The 21,473-nt window shown below is 52.0% G+C and overlaps 1 protein-coding gene across 2 annotated transcripts in view; it reads right to left on the bottom strand.

The window, feature by feature from the left end:
- Window positions 1–21,309, bottom strand: part of usp22 (ubiquitin specific peptidase 22) — a 60,735-nt gene extending 39,426 nt beyond the window's left edge. Inside the window, exons 1-2 of one of the 2 annotated variants that reach the window (XM_028813990.2) lie at window positions 20,768–21,309; window positions 19,572–19,604 (exon numbers count right to left, since the gene is read on the bottom strand). In XM_028813990.2, the coding sequence (XP_028669823.1) occupies window positions 19,572–19,604; window positions 20,768–20,887 (153 nt within the window). In that variant the 5' untranslated portion in view covers window positions 20,888–21,309. The remainder of the gene's footprint in view (window positions 1–19,571; window positions 19,605–20,767) is intronic. The other variant, XM_028813991.2, reaches the window with a different exon arrangement.
- Window positions 21,310–21,473: the final 164 nt, after the last annotated feature.

Below are 21,473 nucleotides of genomic sequence, written 5' to 3'. Positions count from 1 at the left end.
AACTGGCAGCTTCTCCCGGGCAGAAACACGTGGCACAAACCCCCCCCAGGCCTCCTCTTTGTAGAAATCCTGGGCTGACGAAGAACGAAGGCGAAGGATTTTGACATTTCAGCCCAACGTGTCCACAAATCAGACACGTCCTCAATGACAGCATCTGCTGGTGCAGCTCAGCTGGAGGAGATCGCATGGATGCCATTCAAGGATGGCGCTGGCCACTGCAGGGCACCACACTGCGTCCAACTGGACGTGGCACACGTCGCTGAAGATTCATTTTCTGCACTCACACCTACTAATCTTGCTGCAGTCCGCGGGCTCACTAGAACATGGAAGAGCGGTGCCTGGCAAAGTGGTGCCCATCAGTCCTGACCGAAACCAGGAACGCCAACTAAAATCAATGGTAAAGTATTTGGCGCCCAAATGCCAGCATCACAAAGAGATTCAACGGGTCAAATTCAATCTAAGGTCGCTTCACACACAGCCGGCCAATCAGAACGTCCCCTCGTTTTTAGCTCAAAGATGGCAAACCCAATGGCCAGGAAGCAAAACGTCTGGGGGATCAAATAAGAAAGTGTTGTCCGTGTGAGAGAAACGCGCCAACGTGACCCGCTTGTACTGCCACCGGACTTCACCCCAGTCAGCCACGGTGACTCCTCAGCAGGGAGACCTCCAGGAGATCTACGGGGGGTACAAGACAGACATGTGGTTAACGGAGGGTTGTGCATTTTTTAAAAAATGCTACGGTTTCCCTTTCCACGCCCCACAGCACCCAGTCTGCCATCGCTAAAGACACGTGTCACCCCCTCGCCCTCTCATCCATCATGGCAGCAGGTGTCTGTCTTTTTGGCTTTTACACGGAGGGTGCCATAGCAGTTGGTGCTGCTGACCGCCAGCCTGGCACCTAGGCGGGCACTTCTCCAGCTACCCCAGCCCGGCACAAATCCCCAGTGACATGCAGGTTCACTTGACTGGGGACACCAAACTGGGGGAGTGAGAGTGAAGACGCCCCACAATGCACTGCTGCCCCCTCCACGTTCACCCGTCCCCTCCATTTTCTGACTAACGGCTTTCAAAATCGTCTGTTGACGCTGCCAATGTGGCCACACCCGTGTGAAAAAGTCTAACATATGTAGACAGCTCAAGGTGGGATCTTCACTTAAACTGTCTCGCGAGACCACCGGTGTCCACCTCCGGTCCTGGAGGGCCGCAGCAGCCACACGTTTTCATTTTAACCTTCTGCTGTAGTGTTAACGAACTCGTCTCGGACCCCTTAGTCGTTTCTTTTTCTTTAATTAGCAGCCAAACAATAAATGAGACACAAGCCGAGTCGCCACACGGGCAGCTCACCGGTGCCCATCACACAAAACGAAAGGCGAAGGCGGATCTGCTCAGGTCACCATCATGTTAGAAGAAACAGAAAACTAACAGTTCTGAGGCAGGAGGAGAGCCGGCAAGGAGAAGATGTGGGGATGGTGGGAGTTCAAAGCCCCCCAATTAGAAGGGTCATCTCTTTGGCTGCCATTTCAGAAGGCCGAATCCTTCAAAGCAGGGCGATGAGTGTCCCCTCCATTTACTACCCGATCTCTCCGGCCTCGGCGTTCCTCCTGCGCCTTTCCTCCGTATCCTCGTGGGTCTTTCCCAGGACTTCCCGTCTTGACCGCTCGCCTGCCGTATGCCACCCCAATGCCAGATGGGCCCCCATTACCCACATGTCACTCGTATTGTGGAGCAGACGTTGCCTTTGAATGACATAAGTGAACGATGTGCCACACAGAGTTGGCTCTCTAAATACTGACGAGGCACCGAGCTGCAAACTGACCAATCAGACCAAAGCCAAAGTGACCAGTCGGACTGCCCGTTGAGCCCGGACACACAGACATTAGCGCTTTATTATGACAGACAGACAGACTGCCTGCGTATTATTCAGTTCTGTGCAGTCATTTCAGAGGCCCCAATCACATCAGGACTGTCGAGATGTGCCAGGTGCCACTGGTTGGCACGAGGGTGAACCTGCACTGGTAAGGCGGGTTGGTTCAGGCTCATTAATGTACTTTTGTTTCCTGCTGCTCTAATATCATCGGCCCCCCTTTGTTTTCTGTTTTTTTCTTTGCGTCTGAAGCGCATTCAGCAGAAGGACGGAGTGCCAGCCCACTACAGTAGCCTGGGAAACCTTTTGAAAGAAAACGATGAGTCACCAAAGCGGCTGAAGCTTCTGCGCAGACACCGAAGGGCTCGCCTTTACAGGCTCCGTCAGCTCTCGGACCACCTAAAGAAGTCGTGTCCATCAGACAACAGCAGCAGCCCGCCTGTGCAAAGCCCACCATGACAAGGACGTGATGGTGTATATCAAAAAAATAAATAACAATAATAATCAAAAGAAAACACACAGCAACATGCAGAGTGCCAAGCAGTCAAGCCGTGAAGAAGTATCAGCCCCCTTTCCAATACCCTCGCATGCCAGTCACGACGAATGGCATCAGATTTTCAAATGAAGCATCAGGTAAAGGGAACGAAAGGCAGAGTGAGCGACTCTCCTCATTGGCTGCTTCATATTCTGAAGCCATCAAGTGATTGTGTGCAAAGGTAATTGCCCCCCGCCCCCCCCCTCCCAGTTGCCCACTCAAATAGCTGACTAAAGTTCACTGGTAATTGGACAGAGCCCACCCAGGCCTCATCATGACAGCGACGTTGTCACCACTAGGCAAACACCAAAAGGGAGGAGGACAACAAGCTCTTCAAAGACGTAAGGTGACAAAGCCACTTGTGAGGCTCATCGTCACAGCGAGGGCCACCACACGAGGTGCGTCATGGGGTTAAGGCCGACTCCTGTCATCCTGGGGGCCTGCTATCTGCACAGCTTTAGAAAACGGGGGCACAGAACTTGGAGCTCCCCGAGTGAAGCACACTGGGCCAAGCTGGCACTCCATACTGTATGTGCTCATCACAGGCTCTGCCCCATCATGCCACTGCCTTTCAACTGCCAGCCTGCCCATAACCCCCCTGGCACCATCAAGTGCCCCCCAACCCTCGCCCAGCCTGACCCACCGTGCCCGTCACCCACCCAAGTCTTTCACTTCCTCTTCAGCACATCAAACAAAGGCCGTGAAGTGAAGAACCTGAGCGAGGAGGGCAAAAGCTGCGAGCCCCCAAAGGCGAACGAATGCCACTCTTTTCAAACTGCCTGACAACAAGCGCCCACCGGGGAGGGCACACTGCCATTGGTGATGCCAGGCCAGACAGCCAGTAGCCAACCCCACACGATGGATAGGTCAGCTCAGGCAGAGCTCCCATCACCAACGTAAAACGTCCAAAGTGACCTCCAAAGTGACCACACACCACAAGTATTCTTACAGAGGAGAAGATGGAATCCTGGGAGCAAAATAACCGAACGGAACACTCCGCCTAGAAAGGGGGCATCACGTGGGTGTGTGTGTGTGTTACGGACCCCAGGTCGCTCAGGGTCACACTTTACAATTGGAAAACCAAAACGAAAACAAACCAAATGTGCATGTCGCCCCAGATAAAGGCATCAGCCAAATAATAACGTTTTGAGGGTCCAGTCCAGCTGAGCCCCCCATCGATAGCGCATTCTGCTATCAATCCTCCAGCCACCAACCACAATATCTGTGCCCTCCACTCACCCCGCGTGGCTCGCCGTGACGCTCAAAGACGATTTTTAATCTCCAATGTGAGAGGCCTGAATGGACCCCCAGCTTGAACAGCAGCCAACAACTCAACATCCAGGAAGATAATTTCCAAGGGACTTGTGTCACATGATCCAAAGGTCCCAGGATGACCGCGTCCCCAACTTTGGCTAAAATGGGGCTAAAGAAACAAAAAGGGTCTGAAAATCAGCAAAGCAAAGTCCAATGAGATTGTGCCTTTGAAGTGAAGACCCGCCTACCAGCTCACTCATTGGTCAGGAGTCCAGCTCACTCATTGGATATCCTGGCACTAACTTTATCTGAGCCCAAAAGAAGAAGCAGGCGCCAGTCACACGTGCAGGTGGGAATCGGCTCTAAATGAGCTCCATGGCCCTCACAGTGGTCTTCTGTTTGAGGGTCTGTGATTATTTTACCAGAGTCTTCTATTTCAGCCTTGAAGACAAAGGCAAGAAAGACAAAAAAAAAAAAAAAAAAAACATCCTGGGGTCCAAAGTAGGAAATAAAAGCCCAACAAGACCCTGAGGGCCGAAGCTCGTTTAACGCTGTAGCCAAAAAACAAAGTGCCATCCCAGATACCAACGTGCGCGTGACGCCAACTTCTGTGACACGATGACAGCGACCCCCGGCCATCACAGCACCGAAACACAACTACAAGATGCTTACGGTTGACTTCTGTTTGTCCCCTCTGGTGGTTTTTGGGTATCCGAGGACTCCAGGCCAGCTGTGACAGTGGTAGGTGGGCCGCGTTCCTTTCTTTCTAATGAAGGAGTCTTTGATCGTAGCAATCGTGGATCACTTGAGGCCCAGATGAATACACAACTTGAACCCTGGAATTCGTTTTAAAAACGTCAGAATGAAAGCAAAATGTGCGTCAGCGGCGTTCAGGCCAAGCAGATGGTGGGCACCACCCGCCAGATGCGAGACGGGTCAGACCGCGGGGCATCGCCACCAGCTCACATTCACATCACGGCTTTCAAAATCGTCTGCCAACGCCACCAATGTGGCCACACCTGTGTGAAAAAGTAATGACACCCCACAAAACTTCTAACATATGCAAGACAGCTCAAGGTGGGATCTTCACTTAAACCGTCTCGCGAGACCACCGGAGTCCACTTCCGGTCCTGGGGGGCCAGAGCGGCTGCACGTTTTCATTCTAACCTTCTTTTAGTGTTAATGAACTCGACTCGGACCCCTTAGTCGTTTCTTTTTCCTCCTGAGGCAGGAGGAGAGCCACGGGGCACAACTACTGGCAAGGGGCCGCCCGCGGAGACAGTGGAGCCGTCGGTGGAGTCCGAAGCCCCCCAACTGACGATGAAAACCTGCGGCCACTGCGGCCCCCCAGGACCACAGCTGGACAGCCTGCTTTAGGCAAAGCTGACGTAAACGCGGCCCGCCGCTCGTTATGTGACATTTTATAGTCCATTAAACGACTGATAAACGTGGACAAGTTGGTGGACCCCCTGGTCTATCAGTACCCCCCCGGTGGGCCACAGCGATCAGAACTCTGACACTCGCCATACCGACACAGAAAGAGCTCTGGGGGGCTTTAGAACAAAGGAGTCTGGGAAGGCTTTCAAAAGCCGAGTGGAACGTCGAGAATGGGGAAGGTGGGAAATCATGGAGCACGTGGACGGCTGGCAGGCTTCGCTTTTCTAACAGATGGACGATATTCGGTTAAAGCCGCCGTTCACCGACTCTTAGCACAACTTGGGGTCCATAAGGAACCTGCGAGAAACGCTTTGGACGAGAGGCCACTCAGTAAAGTAAACAGCAACAAGCGACTCGCTGGCGATGGCCCCCTCGGCAGAGTTAGGTGGGAGTGAAGTTACTGACGGCAAAGCACAGCAGTCGACCAAAACAGAAGGTGGACCACAAGAGGTTTGCTAGCGGACCGAGACAGGGGGCCGACGGCAGCCCAGCGCGTGACGTTACTAAGCTCGAGTTTCAAAACGCTTTGTGGACGCCACGCAGCACGAGGTGCCGGTGATGGACGAATGGAGACTCGGCCTGAACAGCCCGAAACGCAAAGGAGCAGGCGACATCCGGGATTGGACGGCCGCTCTTCTTACATAAATGACGATGACAAGTGGCTTCAACTCCCAGGTGACACTGTGCTGGGTCAGCCCCCTGGAATCGCTCATCGAATTGGGCACACGTTGGGGATGAACATGCGTGATGTGAACGACACAAAAGCACACGAAAAACGTAACATAAACCGGGGGGTCTGGGTTACTACCCTCTTGCCGCTGACTGACCAGAAGCCGTTTGATAAACTTTCAGTTTTCCTTCCTCAGCTACTCGTTCTTCATATTCAGAGTTTGGACTTCTTGCCCACAAATGAACCACGTCGTGTTTTACGTCCAGTAACCCGATTTGCATTTTCTGCTAATTCATCCAAGCGAGGTCACCGGTAATCTCCACTCCGCCTGCACTGTTCCTCGGTGCCATTTAACTGTCAACTCTCAGGACTGCAACACGCAACAACAAAGATGGGCCAGTCGAGTGTCTGCCACAGTGATGCATCACCATTTCTGTTAATGACACTTAGCTGTGCCCACCCCTCCGGAGCGGTGACCACTGAACATTACACCAGATCATACGGCGCCCACCTGGAGTTGGGGTCTCACCAATACATCTTTTGTTTCTCCCGCCGTGTGGCTCAGTACAACTGCAACACAGACGTGGCACTGGTGCCCCCCATGATGATCTGAAGAAGAATCTCCAGTTTCTGTGAGGTAACTGACCAAAGTGGTCTGGCTTCCTTCAGACTGTGGTGGTGTGGCACCCTGCCCAGAGTTTGCTCCTGCCTTGTGCCCACCCCTCCATGGGCTCCACACCCTAAACCTCCTCTCCATTATGGCCCTGGTCAAGATGACATGGGTTACAAAATGGCAGGACCTGGCACTCTCTACAGTTAACAGGGCAGAGAGCAAAGGGTGAGGAGGCAGTAAAACCAAAAAATATGGAGAGCTTGGCGTGTAATGTGGAGGAGTGCCACCCACACACACACACAGGACAGGTGACAACAAGTGCCAAAGAGGATTTAGGGGTTTACATTCTCATTGGCATTCTTGGAGGAAATGAAAACCATAAATAAAAAGGTCAGACAGTAAAAACTGCTACACATAAATCAACCCTAGGGGGCGCCAGTGACACCACTTCTAGAGTCTGCTCACTGACCGCTCGACGAGAAAGACCACCACCACCACCACCAAAGGGCAGGCCCTGCCCAGATTACTAAATGCTGAGCTCATCCAGTCTTTTACAGCAGTGGTCTCAAACTCCGCTCCTGGGGGGCCGCAGTGGCTGCAGGTTTTCATTTTAACCCTTTCAGCCCTGGATTTTCTGTTTTTATGGGAAAAGTTATTTCGTAACATATTCTACCTTTGGGGTGTCTAGGAAGCTCAAAAATTAACTCCGATTATCCAGGAGCTGCCAAATAAATGAAATTGAAAGTGGAGCAACTTACTATGTGGTGGGCACATGTGGCGCACAGAGGCCTCCATTTTCACTTCTGTGTATCGCAGACTGTATGCCACCAGGTGGCATACAAAGCAACTGCCACCTCTCTAAAGTCTGCGCCCGGTCCCAACAGCTGCCAACGTACCTCCTGTGCTTTACAAAAATGGCTGCATATACACAGTGGGCATAGAAAAGAATCCCCCCTTCGAAATATTCCCATTCTTTTTGCTTCACAGCCTTAAATGTAAAACACAAACTCATATTTTTTCCAGCTTTACTCACTCAGTGTCACCTCCAACATCCAAGTGAAAGACATCACAGCTACAGTTGACCTACAGAGATTAATAAAGGACCCCTCCCCCCATGTCAATGTCATCTTGTTGACCCCCCTTTTCCTTTAATGACAGCCTTGAGTCTGTTGGGATTCTTCTCTATCAGCTTTGCACACCTAGACTGAGCCCACTCCACATTTGCCACCACCATGCTTCACTGTAGGGATGGTATTGGCCTGGTGATGAGCGGTGCCTGGTTTCCTCAAAACGTGACGCCTGGCATTCACACCAAAGAGTTCAATGTTAGTCTCATCAGACCACAGAATTTTCCTTCTCATGGTCTGAGAGTCCTTCAGGTGCCTTTTGGCAAACTCCAGGCGGGCTGCCATGTGCCTTTTACTAAGGAGTGGCTTCCGTCTGTCCACTCTACCATACAGGCCTGATTGGTAGATTGCTGTAGAGGTGGTTGTCCTTCTGGAAGGTTCTCCTCTCTCCACAGAGGACCTCTGGAGCTCTGACAGAGTGACCATCGAGTTCTTGGTCACCTCCCTGACTAAGGCCCTTCTCCCCCGATCGCTCAGTTTAGATGGCCGGCCAGCTCTAGGAAGAGTCCTGGTGGTTTCAAACTTCTTCCACTTATGGATGATGGAAGCCACTGTGCTCATTGGGACCTTCAAAGCAGCAGACATTTTTTCTGTAACCTTCCCCAGATTTGTGCCTCGAGACAATCCTGTCTCGGAGGTCTACAGACAATTCCTTTGACTTCATGCTTGGTTTGTGCTCTGACATGAACTGTCAACTGTGGGACCTTCTATAGACAGGTGTGTGCCTTTCCAAATCATGTCCAGTCAACTGAATTTACCACAGGTGGACTCCAATGAAGCTGCAGAAACATCTCAAGGATGATCAGGGGAAACAGGATGCACCTGAGCTCAATTTGGAGCTTCATGGCAAAGGCTGTGAATACTTATGGACATGGGATTTCTCAATTGTTTTATTTTTAATAAATTTGCAAAAATCTCAAGTAAACTTTTTTCACGTTGTCATTATGGGGTGTTGTGTGTAGAATTCTGAGGAAAAAAATGAATTGAATCCATTTTGGAATAAGGCTGTAACATAACAAAATGTGGAAAAAGTGATGTGCTGGGAATACTTTCTGGATGCGCTGTAGATCTAAGGATTCTAAATGTGCAGAGAGTTGGCGTATCAGACATTTAATGTGCTCAGTGTGGTGATCTTTTGCTGGCGACCTGCTGATGTCAGGGCCGGAGGAAGCCCTAGAAAAAAAAAAGATGGCACAGAAGACGGTGTGTGAGACTTTTAAAACGTGTCGTTACGATCGGGAACATGCGACGCTTGAATATAAAAGCCCCACAAATACACCTGTATGTCGGCATTTTGCTTCACCACATCGAACCATTCATCAAACACTGAAGCGCGCCCATCGATCTCGTAGGATCCACATAGCACCCTTCTGTCACGTGTAGATAGTAAACAGAGACTCGGACGTCACATTCCAACGTTTAGCACACTGCGCCCCCCGACTTTTTGCTGGTACTGCAACTTGCATCACGTTAATTTCTGAGGACCTGCTCAGAGGACGCGTCAAATGAATGCGTGTCAGCCATGATGCGGGCGCGTATGCGTTCTGAGCGTGAAGTATAATCGAGCCCTTAGAATGAGCCAATCTGCCGTCCTCTGGACTCTCTCTAGTGCTGCTGTGTCGTTTTTCGATTCTCTTGACCAAAACTGCACACAGGACTCCATTTATCTTCACTTATTTGGTATCCAAGGCCATTTACTATTTCATACATTCTTGAAGGCTCCTGTCACATCAAGTCATGTAGAAAACCCCAAGTCCACTGTGATCTTCTCATAAGATGTACTTTCTAGTTTCAGACCCCCTTTTGGTCCTCAAACCTAACATTTTTACTTCCTACACGTAATACTTGACATTTACTTACATTACATCTCCTGCAAATCTAACCAAGCCCCTCTCCATGACACCTTCATCCAAGGGGACTTACTCATTTTGTATCTCGTTATTGTTTGGCCGCTAATTAAAGAAAAAGAAACAAATTGAGGGGTCCGAGTCTTCAAGAGCAAGTCACATAAAATTAATTCAAAAGAAGTTCATTAGCAGCAAAAACAGGTCACTCAGTAAGAAGATGGGGAGAATGAAAACCTCCAGGACTGGAGACTGAGACCCCCATTTTAGAGGAACACTCCACCCAAAAAACACGACACGCATCACTTACCCCGTGTGGTTTGTAGCCAAAGGGCAAGGAAAGTTGTGAATTTCACGTCTGTTTCATGCAGAAAGGAGATGAAGATTCAGAGGAGACAAGTCAATGGTGACCAGCATCAAGACGACAGGAGCAAATCGTCCAGAGAAAAACCTCAAGCCACCCGTGACGTCACCCACCTGTACGCTCACAACGTCCCAAACGCGTACACGGACACCAAAACATCGTTAAATCAGTCGCTTCTGGAAACGGCGATCGTGAACTAACCTGGAGCACGCTCAGACGCAAACACAAGAGCGCATTCCCATTCAAGCCCCGCCTCCCCTCCCCTCCCCTCCTCAGCCATTGGCCACAAGTCCAACCAGTGACGGCTCATCACAGCAACAGGGCCATCTTAAAGAAAGGCGAGTCGGGGCGTCACACCTGCCAGTGCGGATCGGAGGGGCCTCACGGACCACCGCACTCCAGTAGTGGGTAGGAATGTGAATGGAAATACAGCCTCTGGGGGGGGGGGGGGGGCCCTAGAACTGCAACAGGCGATTTATTAGTAAATACGTCCATGTTTGGGACGTTGTGAGCATCATCATATTTTAATTATATAGCGCCTTTCTCATTCTCAAGGCTCATACAACCAGATGACTTCACATGTGCGTTTCGTGGCCGGACCAGGGCAGGATTTTGTTCATGGACGTTTGTTGGGGTCATCTAGCAATGGACACCACGGACTTAAATCCCACCACCCTGCATGCAAACAGGACATTAAATATTTTTCTTGCTCCTCATGAAAGTCCACGGGAGTAAGCAACATGGGGTGGGGGGGGTCATTTTTTGGGTGGGCTATTCCTTGAAATCCTCACACTGTAAAGTGGAATTAAGGGGACGAGTAGTTAAGAACAAAGTCAAGAAGCCCACCTGCACCATTAGGATCAGACACCAGGGGGCACACTGGGCGACCCTTCCTGTGATTTTCCGTCGTAGCCTTCGCCAGCTGGTGACATGCTCATCTAATGTGACAAACCCAACTAGTCTGTGACTGGCTACGATGAAACCCACCCAAGTTGGAGAGCCAATGAATGCTCATCTGGTAGTACGATGAGTAAGAGCGTGACGGAGAGGAAGGAGCCTCCCAAACAGAATGTAACAGAAAGAACGGGCAGAGGCTTCTGTCAACGCCCCGCCCAGCGCCAGCTCCACCAGGCACCACACTAAGCGGCCGCCAGCAAGACCAGCACTTGGCCGCTGGCTGGGAACTCCACTCGTGTGACCAGCTGCAGCGACGAGATCAGCAAATCTGACAACGAGTCACGTCGTGTGACATCGGCCTAGGAGGGTAGCATGTAAAAGGGTTAAAATGTTGAAGGTGCAGACCCCCCCTTAAAACTCAACCCTGTTATGGAGCAGAAGCCAACGAGGACAGCTGTGGTCACCAAACTGGACGTACAGCTCGACAAAAGGTCACGTCAGGTGACATCAGCTTATGCTAACCAAAGAAATGGGACAGGACGAAGTAAAACATCTCATGTGATACAAGGGACATTAACTAAGTGGTCCTGGCATGAAATGCAAGTGACATGTCACACCCACGCATGCTTTAACCTTCTTGTTTTATAACTAGTGTTACAGTAACAGACCTGCCACCATTTTAAAGAACATCCAAAAATCAAACTCCGAGAGCGGACCCTGCAGCCAACTCAAGGCTCGCTATACGCCTTTGTTTATTTGCCCACCATCTTGTTTAGCGCCGCGCCATTTGAAGATGCAGACAACTTCACCAAAATGTCAGACGGTGCGGAGGTTAAAGAAATCAACTAATTGAAAAATCAATCAATAAAATGAAAATGGTGGCTGCAGAAACGAAGGAGCAACGTGACACAGAGCAGGAACTGCAGCAATAAGTAGAAACGTGTCACCCATGGGGGATTGGAGCCCCTGGGGAGTTCATTTGGGGAGGGGGGTGTGTTGGGTGCCCCCAAGGATTATATGACAGCTCAGTGCCGCCCCCTTGTGATGGGTCAGGCTGTACACCGACGCTGTATAAAGACAGACTGATTGCCCACCAGGACCAACAACCCAAAAATGCCCATTTAAGATGCAGGAGGAGGCCAGCAGACACAAAGGGTGGGCCGGGAACTGAACCCGGGGGGGGCTCAATCCGTCGCACCACACGACCAGAGGGAGATTTTGAACAAAATACAAAAATCGAAATCCTAAACTGGACATTAACTTGGAGTCATCGCCTATCAACTCCCAGTGCCAGTCAGGAGCGCAGCGGGTTTGGGCAGTAGGATGGCGTCACACAGATTTGTTTATTGTTCATCAAGTGAAAGGCAAATCTTCTGCGACATCATGAAGCGAGTCAAACGTCAGCCATGAAGCCGTCACGGTGTGTGTGTGTGTCGGGCTCACGCGGGCCTTCTTCTCAGCCGTGGCGTGGCGTGGCGTTTATCTTCAAAGATCGAAGCGGCAGCAGCACAAAGCGCCACACGGCTTTGCCCAGACGGCCCTGGAGACGCATTTTGGAAGCATAATGGAGTTCAGGCTTCTTCTTCTTCTTCTTAATAAAACAAAACGAGAGGCTTCAACCACGTAAAGCTCACAACTGCCAATGGGCACGGGCACAGAACATCGAGCTTGCAGCAGCAAACAGACCCCACAGCATAAGACGCCAGGCGCCACACGGCAAAATGCTACCACTTTAATTTCTAGGATTAACGTGTGACGTGCCACCATCAGCGTATATCAGGCCACCTTGAAGTGTGCCGGGTGACATCCCACACACTCCGAGGCAGGAGCGGTCACTGGCACACTCACCTCCTGGACTGACCCGTTCCCAATCAGTGGCACCTGAAGCCAGAGGACCATTAAACCCCCGAGACCAGGACATTTCAGCTTGCAGGTCAGAGGGTCACCTGACGGGCTCATCCCAGGTAAGGACATGAGGGGGCGCAGACACTGTTGCTCAGGCAACTGGCACTGCCCCTTCCGGGCATGCGACCATGACACAGGGACCACCGGCCTGCCGTGTGTGACCGCTCCACTGAGCTGCCCAGGTGACGTGGCCTTTGTTTCCGTGGTTGGCGCCCGTTTATTCTTCTGGACTTGTTTGTTATTAACAGGGGCGACCCCAGCTGGTGCCCCGACGTGTGGGAGCCCCTCAGCTGACGACAGGGCATTAGGACACAGGATTAAACAAAACACCAGTGGCCATGAAGTAAGCTTCACTCGGGCAGAGACCACCCCAGACACTGAACCAAAGTCTCCAAAGCTGTAAGGCGTCAATGCCACCCACGGCCCCACCGCACAGGCGCAGTGCCACTTTACATTCAGGTGACTTTACTGTGCCATCATAGACACCCGAGCTCAAGACAAGTCCACAAAAAAGGGAAGTCGGACACCCATCACACGTGGCACCCACTGGGATCATCATCTCCTTCTGCAGCCTCGGAATCGGCGAATGGCACCAAGTCAACGGCGAGGCTTACTGTCCAAAAACAACGAGCCCCCCGTCAGGCAGTCAGCGCCATCAAAGTGGTGAATTCAGGCCGTAAGGTGTGATGCCATTGTGCCGATTTGGACAGCATTCTCCATCACGTGTACCACCACCCAAGTTCTCAGACCTCTAGAGGGGACGCGTAGCCCGCCCTCTGACTCACGCCAGCCCTCACCTCCCCCTTGACTTCACTTCACGTGATGCGTCATCCCAGCTGATAAAAGGACATCAAACCGATGCACCAGTCAGCCAGTGGCATGGAGTGTGGGGCCACTTAACAACGCTGGACAGTTAAAAAAAAAAAAAAAAAAAAAAAAAAAAAAAAAAAGGCAGGGCACACAAATGGCACTGTGTCAAGTCAGGAAGGGGGACGTCCAGGCACGATGCTTCTGCTCACCCAGACCTATAGAGGGTCTTCAAAGTCGGGCCGAGTTCACAAGCCTCCCACCACGGTCAGGGGTCTGCAAGCCGTCACCAGACCAGTTCTCCAGGACTCGCCACTTCTGTTCATCACCTCAAAGCACCAAAACTTCAGAACAGGACATCCTTTACTTTTTGAACAAACTCCCATAAGCCTGCGCAGTCGAAGCGTCACCTAACAATGACATGAGCAGCCCCTCCAAGTGAATCACTAAACTAGCGGGCACCAAGTGAACGGTGAATCGCAAGGACCACTCAAAGAGGTCGGCAGACATCAGGAAGAGGAGCCGCAGCCCGCGTCTAGACGTCATCCCATGATGCACTGCTGGGTCCAGGTATCTTGAGGATGTGGGGGCTGCCATAGACTTGTGGACCCTCAAGACCCCCTCGCCGTGTTCATGCGCTCTCGGAGCTCCGACGTGTGACGCTTCCCCTTCCCACTTCAGTGCGATTTGTTACTTGGGACCTCAATATAAAGTGACAAACGTCTCGCATACGTGTCACCTGGCATTCCAACCAAAAACAAATCACTCTGGGCTGAGCAGGTCACCGTCACGTCACGACTCCGTTTGGCTCCAAGTTGGTCGAGTGCTCACATGGCATTCCTGACCGTTTGTGCCCGCTAGCACCTGACCAAATGACGATTAGCAAGGGGAGCCACATAAAGGCCACCTGTCACTTTGCAGGACTACAGGCCCACCAGTCCAACGTATCAAGAGCTCTGCATTGGGGGGCACAAGTCAGCGAGGACGCGGTGACAGCACATCTGAAGTCTGCCCCAGTTGTGATGTGGTCAGCTGAAACCCAGAGGGGGCTTCCAGAGCTAAACGAGACAGATGGGGGGGGGGCAGCACAAACGTCACCCTACCCACAGTGCAGTATGGGGGGGGCCGCCTGAAATAAGAGGAAGGCTGCATTGTGGGAAACACAAGCAAATACTGCAGGAGAGCCAGCCGGGGTCTTCAAATAAGCTGAAGCTTGGCGGAAAGTGGGCCGATGACCACCAACATGACCAAAGAAATCCAGGAAGGGCCCACATAAGGTGACTGGCAATCTGTGTGGCTGTTCGATGATCGCAGTGCACGAGTGTCACCTGACCGACCGGAAGGGTCACAAAGAAGGGGGCCAGAGCACTGCTGGGGGTGCAGTGGGGGTCCTGCTCTGCATGTGAACCCCAAAAACTGTAAAGCTGCTAATGCTGAGGGGATACGGGCAACAAAATAAAAACGACAGGAAAAAAATCACTCAAGGAATACAATTACAGTCCGCTGGGGAAAATGGACCCCCAAGACCGTGCCCTGCTGCCAGTGGCGTTCACAGCACTGTAGATGGACATCGGCGAGATGGACGAAGGCCCCAATCAGCCAGGGGTCCACCAGTGCGGCCCTCGTGGTAGACAAAGGGCCGTGTCTCCATTGGAAGCCATCACAAACCCATCCTGTGCGTCGAGGGCATCGATGCCAGCCGGCTACATAACGCTATCGGAGAGCAGTGCAGAAGACGAGACCCCCTGAAGTGTGGCGATACTTGTAGAGGTGACGGCCACATAGCAAACTCACATAACGAGGCGCTCGTTCAGAAGAAAACATCTCAGGGGGCACAAAGTCAGTGTAGCAAACGGGTCAACGGGTGACTCCTACCGGACCAATGGTCTGTCGACGAGGACTGGCCTTCCTCGAGCCGCCATTACCGAGCGCTGCCTGTCCTGTAAACTCTTGGTGTCGAAGACGAAGCAGAAACCGCGAGGAGAGAAGAAACACTCTGAACAGTTGGCGTCACTTGTCAAACTCCTTGTGTGTGTGTGTGTGTGTGTGTGTGTGTGTGCGAGGCCATCGTCCCTGATCAGTCACTTACCAAAGAGGTCATGTGACAACCTGCTGCACTCCCACCTTCAGGCACCGGTGGGCCTCGAGTTATGACATTCGGAACTCTCACATTTGTGGGCAGCTCTGAAAACGTCCGCGGATGAACCGAAACGCACAAACCCGCGTGCTGCTGGATTACGAGTTTCCAGGCTGCTCCAAAAACAACAAAACAGCAGGGGCGAGCGGTTTGTCCACCTGCAGTGTTTAAGAGCGACGTGGGGTTAGGGAGGCGCGAAACCCACCGCTAACAGACGACTGGCCCCTCAGCAGAGATGTGCTGCTTTTGCCGAGGGGGTCACTCGGTGCATCACTTCCACCTTCCAGAAGCTGCGCACCCCGAGACCCCCTCACAACTGCTAGGTGGGCTCAGGAAGTTGGGGATTACGAGACGCACCATCCGGCTATGTGGGCAGCAGCCGACCTCCCAACGTCTTACCTCCATGTGTGGCTGTGTGCCACTCCGCCAGTTAAACTCGGTGACACAATGGATTGAAGACGGTGACAAAGTGTGTGCTGTGGCCCGTCATTTGTGACAGCTTCTGCATCAAACTCGCTGGCTCACTCGCCTCATTAGGGAGTCAAAGCAGAAGTCGCAGGCAAAAACTGAATTGAAATTCCGTCGAAAAGAAACATCTGGGCGTTCTGCGCACTCGTCCTATCTGTGGAGGGGGCCGTCACCGAAGACCTTGTTCTGCGAGGGTACAGCCAAATGGCCGGTCACTAATGGAGCTGGGGTCTGCTGGGGGTCACCGGCTGGAAAAGGCTATCACGGAGGGGCACAAACCCATCAACAGAAGGGCGTGGTACTCAACCACTGCATGGGTGGGTCGTCTAAGCCGTTCCCCCCACCCCCGTTTCTCCAAAGGGGACCCCCACCTCACCTCAAATCACATTTGTTTCTCCAAAGGTGGGGTTACCAGAAACCTGCAGACCCAAAGGAGGACACAGAGGGTCACAGAGGAGGACACAGGAGAACGTGAAACACAGCGTGAGGCGGGCAGTAGGTACAACGACAAGTTTAAAACTAATCTGACAGGTCACCAAAGGTCCTATAAGAATCCCAAACAGAACTCTTTGCTTCGTTTTCAGGGCGTCCTTCACCCATCACCGACACGTCACTTTCGTGTGGTCTGTGAATTGGCATTTCCTCTTGTTAGGGTTACTGCAGGACGACATTTTTAGATAAAAGACCACGGCACATTCGACAACACAAAATGGTGAGGTGGGTGTAGGCGCGTGGCCGTGTTTCGTTTTCGATAAAACGTAAAACACAAGAGACGTTAGCATGCGATTTCGGCCAATAGCACGGCCGAGTCAGCGATTGACGGACATTCTCACCTTTTCAGGCAATGCCTGCCGGACGGACGGACAGATGGTCAGACGCAGGACATGTCCTCCTATTGCTGGATGTTGGGTACCCCTGACCGGGAGGGGGTGCTGTTTGCAGCAGCTGCTAGTCAACGAATTTAAAAAGGCAAAACTGGGCCGCTGGAAACCCTGGAGTGAGGAAGGAGGTGCGGGCCGAAAGCGTAAGAATGAGCCACGTGGGCCAATGCCAACCAGAAGAAACCTTAAAGGGGAGTCGGAAAACACAGGAGACCCTGTGAAGAATTAAAATGACCGACGTCTTACTGCGGCTGGACCTAGCAAGTTCTACATCATCATCATCACCGTCTTCTTACGGCTCTCAGTCGGCCGTAGACTGGCGCCTGGCTGAGTTTTGAATTGTTCAAAGCCCCCCAGCTTTTTAATATTATCATCACACACACTTCCAATGATTCACAGCGGTGTGACAATAAAACATACGCAGCTCAGGGGGTGTCGGGGTCTTCATATAATCAGCCATTTCTTGATCACCGTTGCAGTGACAAGTCCAGCAAAAATGACCCCCAGAAAGATTACGACAGGGAGGCTTACGAGGAAACTCGGGCCGCTTCTTCAGGCGAGGTGTAATTATCAATTACACAATTACCACTCCTGTAGTTGGTACTCGCGTAATTAGCAATTACATGCTGCCTGAAGAAGGGGCCTCCATGTCGTAATCTTTCTGGGGGTCATTTCTGCTGGACTTGTCACTTCATTCATAACGGCTAACGTGGCACAACACCCTGGGCACTGCGGATTATCATTTAAAAGTACAAATTTAAAGGAAAGCCTCAATGAAAAAAATAAAAAATAAAATACGGCACTTGCCCCCCCCTGTAGTTGGCAACGATGGCCGAGAAAAAACAAAAATGCAGTCTCATGTTTGCACGCGGAACGGAGAAAATAAAAACTTTACAGTCGTTTGTAGAAGACGTGCACTTTTGTGCTAAAATTCTGCCAAACAGACGCATCAGCAAAGCAAAGGCTCATGGGAGGCGCCTTGTAAAGGGAAGCCCCGCCTCAGCCCTTCATTCGCAGGTCAAAGGTCAGTCCCAGGATGCTTTAGTTTACGATGTCTGCCGATTTATCATTACTGCCACGTGGATTGGGGGACACAAACAACGAGACTTTTCTTTTTATTTTTTCCTCTCCATGGACGTTTTTCAGATCGTTTGCCGTTCTGCATCAACGGTCACTTTTGCCTTCCGTGATGTCATATCCTCTTCGTCCCGCATGTTAACTAACACAGGATTACAACTCCCTCTCGGCCCTCACGACACGGGATGAGAACAGGAGGCCAGACCCCCTTTGGGTGGCGTACTCCTCTCACCGTGAAGGCCACACGATGCCGCACTCCGTTTCCTCGATAGACGAACCCAAACGACTCCAGCGTGTATCACTTGTGATCGTGTCACGTAATTCTGGCACAAACTTTTAAAGGCAAAATTACCCACAATGCTCCACAGGACACAGTTGGCTTTAATTTGCCTGCTTAGCAAGAATTCTTAGCGAGTGGGCGAGTTAAGCCCACGTCACACAGTACACAACGTTTCCAGTCGCAGACATCACTGTGTGTTGGGACAGTTGCTGAATACCCCCAGTCACGTAGTGGGCCATCAAGTCAGTCCACCCAGTTGGTGACTCGCCCCGTTTGGTCTTAAGTCGTAGAGGTGGGCCGAGTGTGAACAAGAGCTCAGCCTGAAGACCACGCAATACGGGAAGCGGGCATTCTGGACCCAAAAAAAAACAGAAGAGGGGCTTGTCTGTCTGATACCCTTTGTGTTTTACGTACCACCAATGAAATGAACAAGGGGCAAAGATGGCATCTGAGCTCACCAGGGCGGTGAACCCCACAGACACCGTTATATTCTGGAAAAGTAAAAACTAAAAGTCACAGCAATTTCTAGTTGTGCAAACGGACATCCTCAGTGACCGCCGTCACCAAGTTTGACATCCCCTCCAGCCGCGTCACGTGACACTGGCGTCACTCCACAGAACCGCCAACAGCATTACATGTGTGAAGCATACAGAAATGAGTGTAAACCGTGTGACTTCCCAAACTGAACTTCACATGTTTTAAAAACGGGCTGGCATCACATTTCAGAATCACACGCGTTATTTTAGGTTGGCATGGCCACAAAGCTGCACTGTATGCCTGGCACAAAAAGGGCCGCAGGTACATCAAGTGGATCACATTAAAGGGCGCAGGCCACTCTTTGGATTTCAAACCTGGAGAAAAGTGAACTCAGGTGATTCTCAGGACAGATGCAAGGACGATGCCAAGTGGGTGAGGGGATACAAAAACAAACCAGCTGGCACCCATCATCTGAAAAAGAAAAAAAAAAAAAAAAAAACCTCCCAAGATGGTGGCACCGGGCTCAGCGGAGAGGTCAAACGTCCACCCTTCTGGCAGCTTACCTTTACAGCGTTTGAGCCGAGCCCCCGGCCCGCACCTCCACGTTGAAGGCTCAAGTCCCTCGTCTCTTGGAATTACAGAAGGCAAACAAGTGCGTGCACCACATTAATAAACCAAGCGGGGCTCGGGCCGTGTGACAGCGGCGTCATTTACTTTGCTCTGAAGTGACAAACACAAGTTAATAACAGCCAGCGCGGCCCAGGCCATGACTCCATGCGATTAACTGGGAACAAGCTTCCCCCCCCCCCCCACCCCCACTCGCTCACCTGTTGGCACCGACTGTGCCCCCCACCCCAAAACACAGTCAGAAGGCAAAGCACTGCACATCCCTAAGCTGTAAGAAGGGGACAATACATGGGAGGGTTGCACTCACCGCTGACGTCCATCCAGCCTCTTTGTGACGCACCTATTTCAATCACAACAAACAGAAACGAGTAACTCGTCTGAGAAGAGAAGAAAAGCCCGAGGACGGCAGGCCTTCAGCCAAATGCAGTCGGACCACCACCTCGGGGCGCCTGCTGACCGCCGACAAGTCCATTTGCAGACCCCCAGCCCCCAAACCCACCCAAGTGTGCCATCTTACTGCTTATGGTTGGCCAACCCGAAATTCAAAGCACCACCCAGCTAGGAGCAAACAAACAAGATGTGCGTGGACAATCCAGCCCGCCAGCCGATACCAACCTGGCATACGGCACTTTAAGGAGAGTCCGGAGTCGCAGGGGCACTAGAGCCTGCCCTGGCAGTACTATGGCACAGCCACGTTTCAGTGTGCCTCTCTCTGCACAATGACAGAAAGCAGCCAACATCCACTTGAACCCCAACCCGGGCACCTGTGCCAGTCAACTGAAAGATGGCCTTAAATGCAGAAAGAGCTAACAAAAAAATCAATGCCAGCTTTAAAGTCTCACCATGGGGGCGTACCTGGTACACAGTAGCATGGGCGAATGTGAGAGTGGAGAATGTCACTGCGTGGGCAAATTAATGGCAGACGCATCATCAAGTGACCCGTTTGTGGCTTACCTTGGCCATCCAACGTGAGAGTCCATTGAGAGATCTCACGACAAGTGGTGGGCAGGCTCGAGCATCCATGCGGTAGGGCCAACTAGGACACACGGATGCCACCCCCGTACTACCACTCCCCAGCCTCACCGCGCAGTGCCCTCCCGGGTGGGTGAAGCCCAACTTGGGGGGTGGTGGAGGCTTCGGCTCTGCTTGGTCATTGCTTCGGCATTTCCCGGGCGGGCTCGTTTTTTTTCCCACAAAGCACCGCTATGCTGGAGCAGCCTGTGCGGCTAGCAGCACCGAAGCTGTCGCCGAGCGTTTTGACGCCAAGCGCGAGCCCCCCGGCGGCCGGGGGGCGAGGGGCGTGACTCACGCGCGGTGTATTTCTGCTTTTTTCGGAGCAGCCGGGCCGGCACAAAGCGAGTGAGCGGCCGCCCGCCCGCTCGCTCGAGTGCCGCACACGCGTGCTGCCCCCGGACTCCCAACACCCCCCCCCCTTCTCTCTCAGTCTCCCTCCATACGCAGCGCCGCTAATGTGTGCATCTCTCTCTCGCGCTCGCTTTTTACCTTTCGTTTCCTGGTTTCTGCGGTCCCGCTCCACACAAAGCACTGGTAGATGACTTTGAGGTTCTGTCTCCAGTTCTCCACCTTAAAGCTGTTCACATGGGAGCACCCGGCCGGACTCATGACAGAAACAACATCCAGTCGTGTGGAATGAGGAGCCTTTTCCTTTTTCTAAATAATACAACGCAAGAGCGAAGGGTCTGCGCTTTCTTTCTTGAGAGCCTTTCCAATTTGGGGGGGGAGGGAAAGGGTCCAACCAGTGGAAATCCACGCTTGCAACGCTGCGCGACGACTCTTTTTCCAAATCCGTCTTATTAATTTCTCTGTCTCTTTAAATATCACCTTCTGTCTCGCGCAGCTCTCGCTCTCTTCCCCACTCAATCCCCAGTTCTTTTAATGGTCGGCAATGGAATTCAACAGAACACCGCGAGCTTTGCAGTGCCCGTCCACCCGCTGCGCCGGTTGGTCACTAGCAGTGGTTAAAGCTTCTGATTGGCTCGGGACGATGTCTTTTTCCTGTGAGCTCACGCCCAGTGCGGCATTACGCAAACGCTCATTGGTCGCTGCCGTGTCATTTTCCATTTTGAAAAAAAAAAAGAAGACATTTCCTCTCCGTCGACTCCGGTGATTGGCTCCGAGTCGGAGGTGAACAAGGGCCGTAAATCGACCGCAGTGTCACTCAACGCGCCTCGGACTCGCTGCTGTTTTG

This window comes from Erpetoichthys calabaricus, chromosome 11, assembly GCF_900747795.2.
Source record: "Erpetoichthys calabaricus chromosome 11, fErpCal1.3, whole genome shotgun sequence".
NCBI lineage: Eukaryota > Metazoa > Chordata > Cladistia > Polypteriformes > Polypteridae > Erpetoichthys > Erpetoichthys calabaricus.
This window is presented reverse-complemented; position numbering and strand designations above follow the sequence as displayed.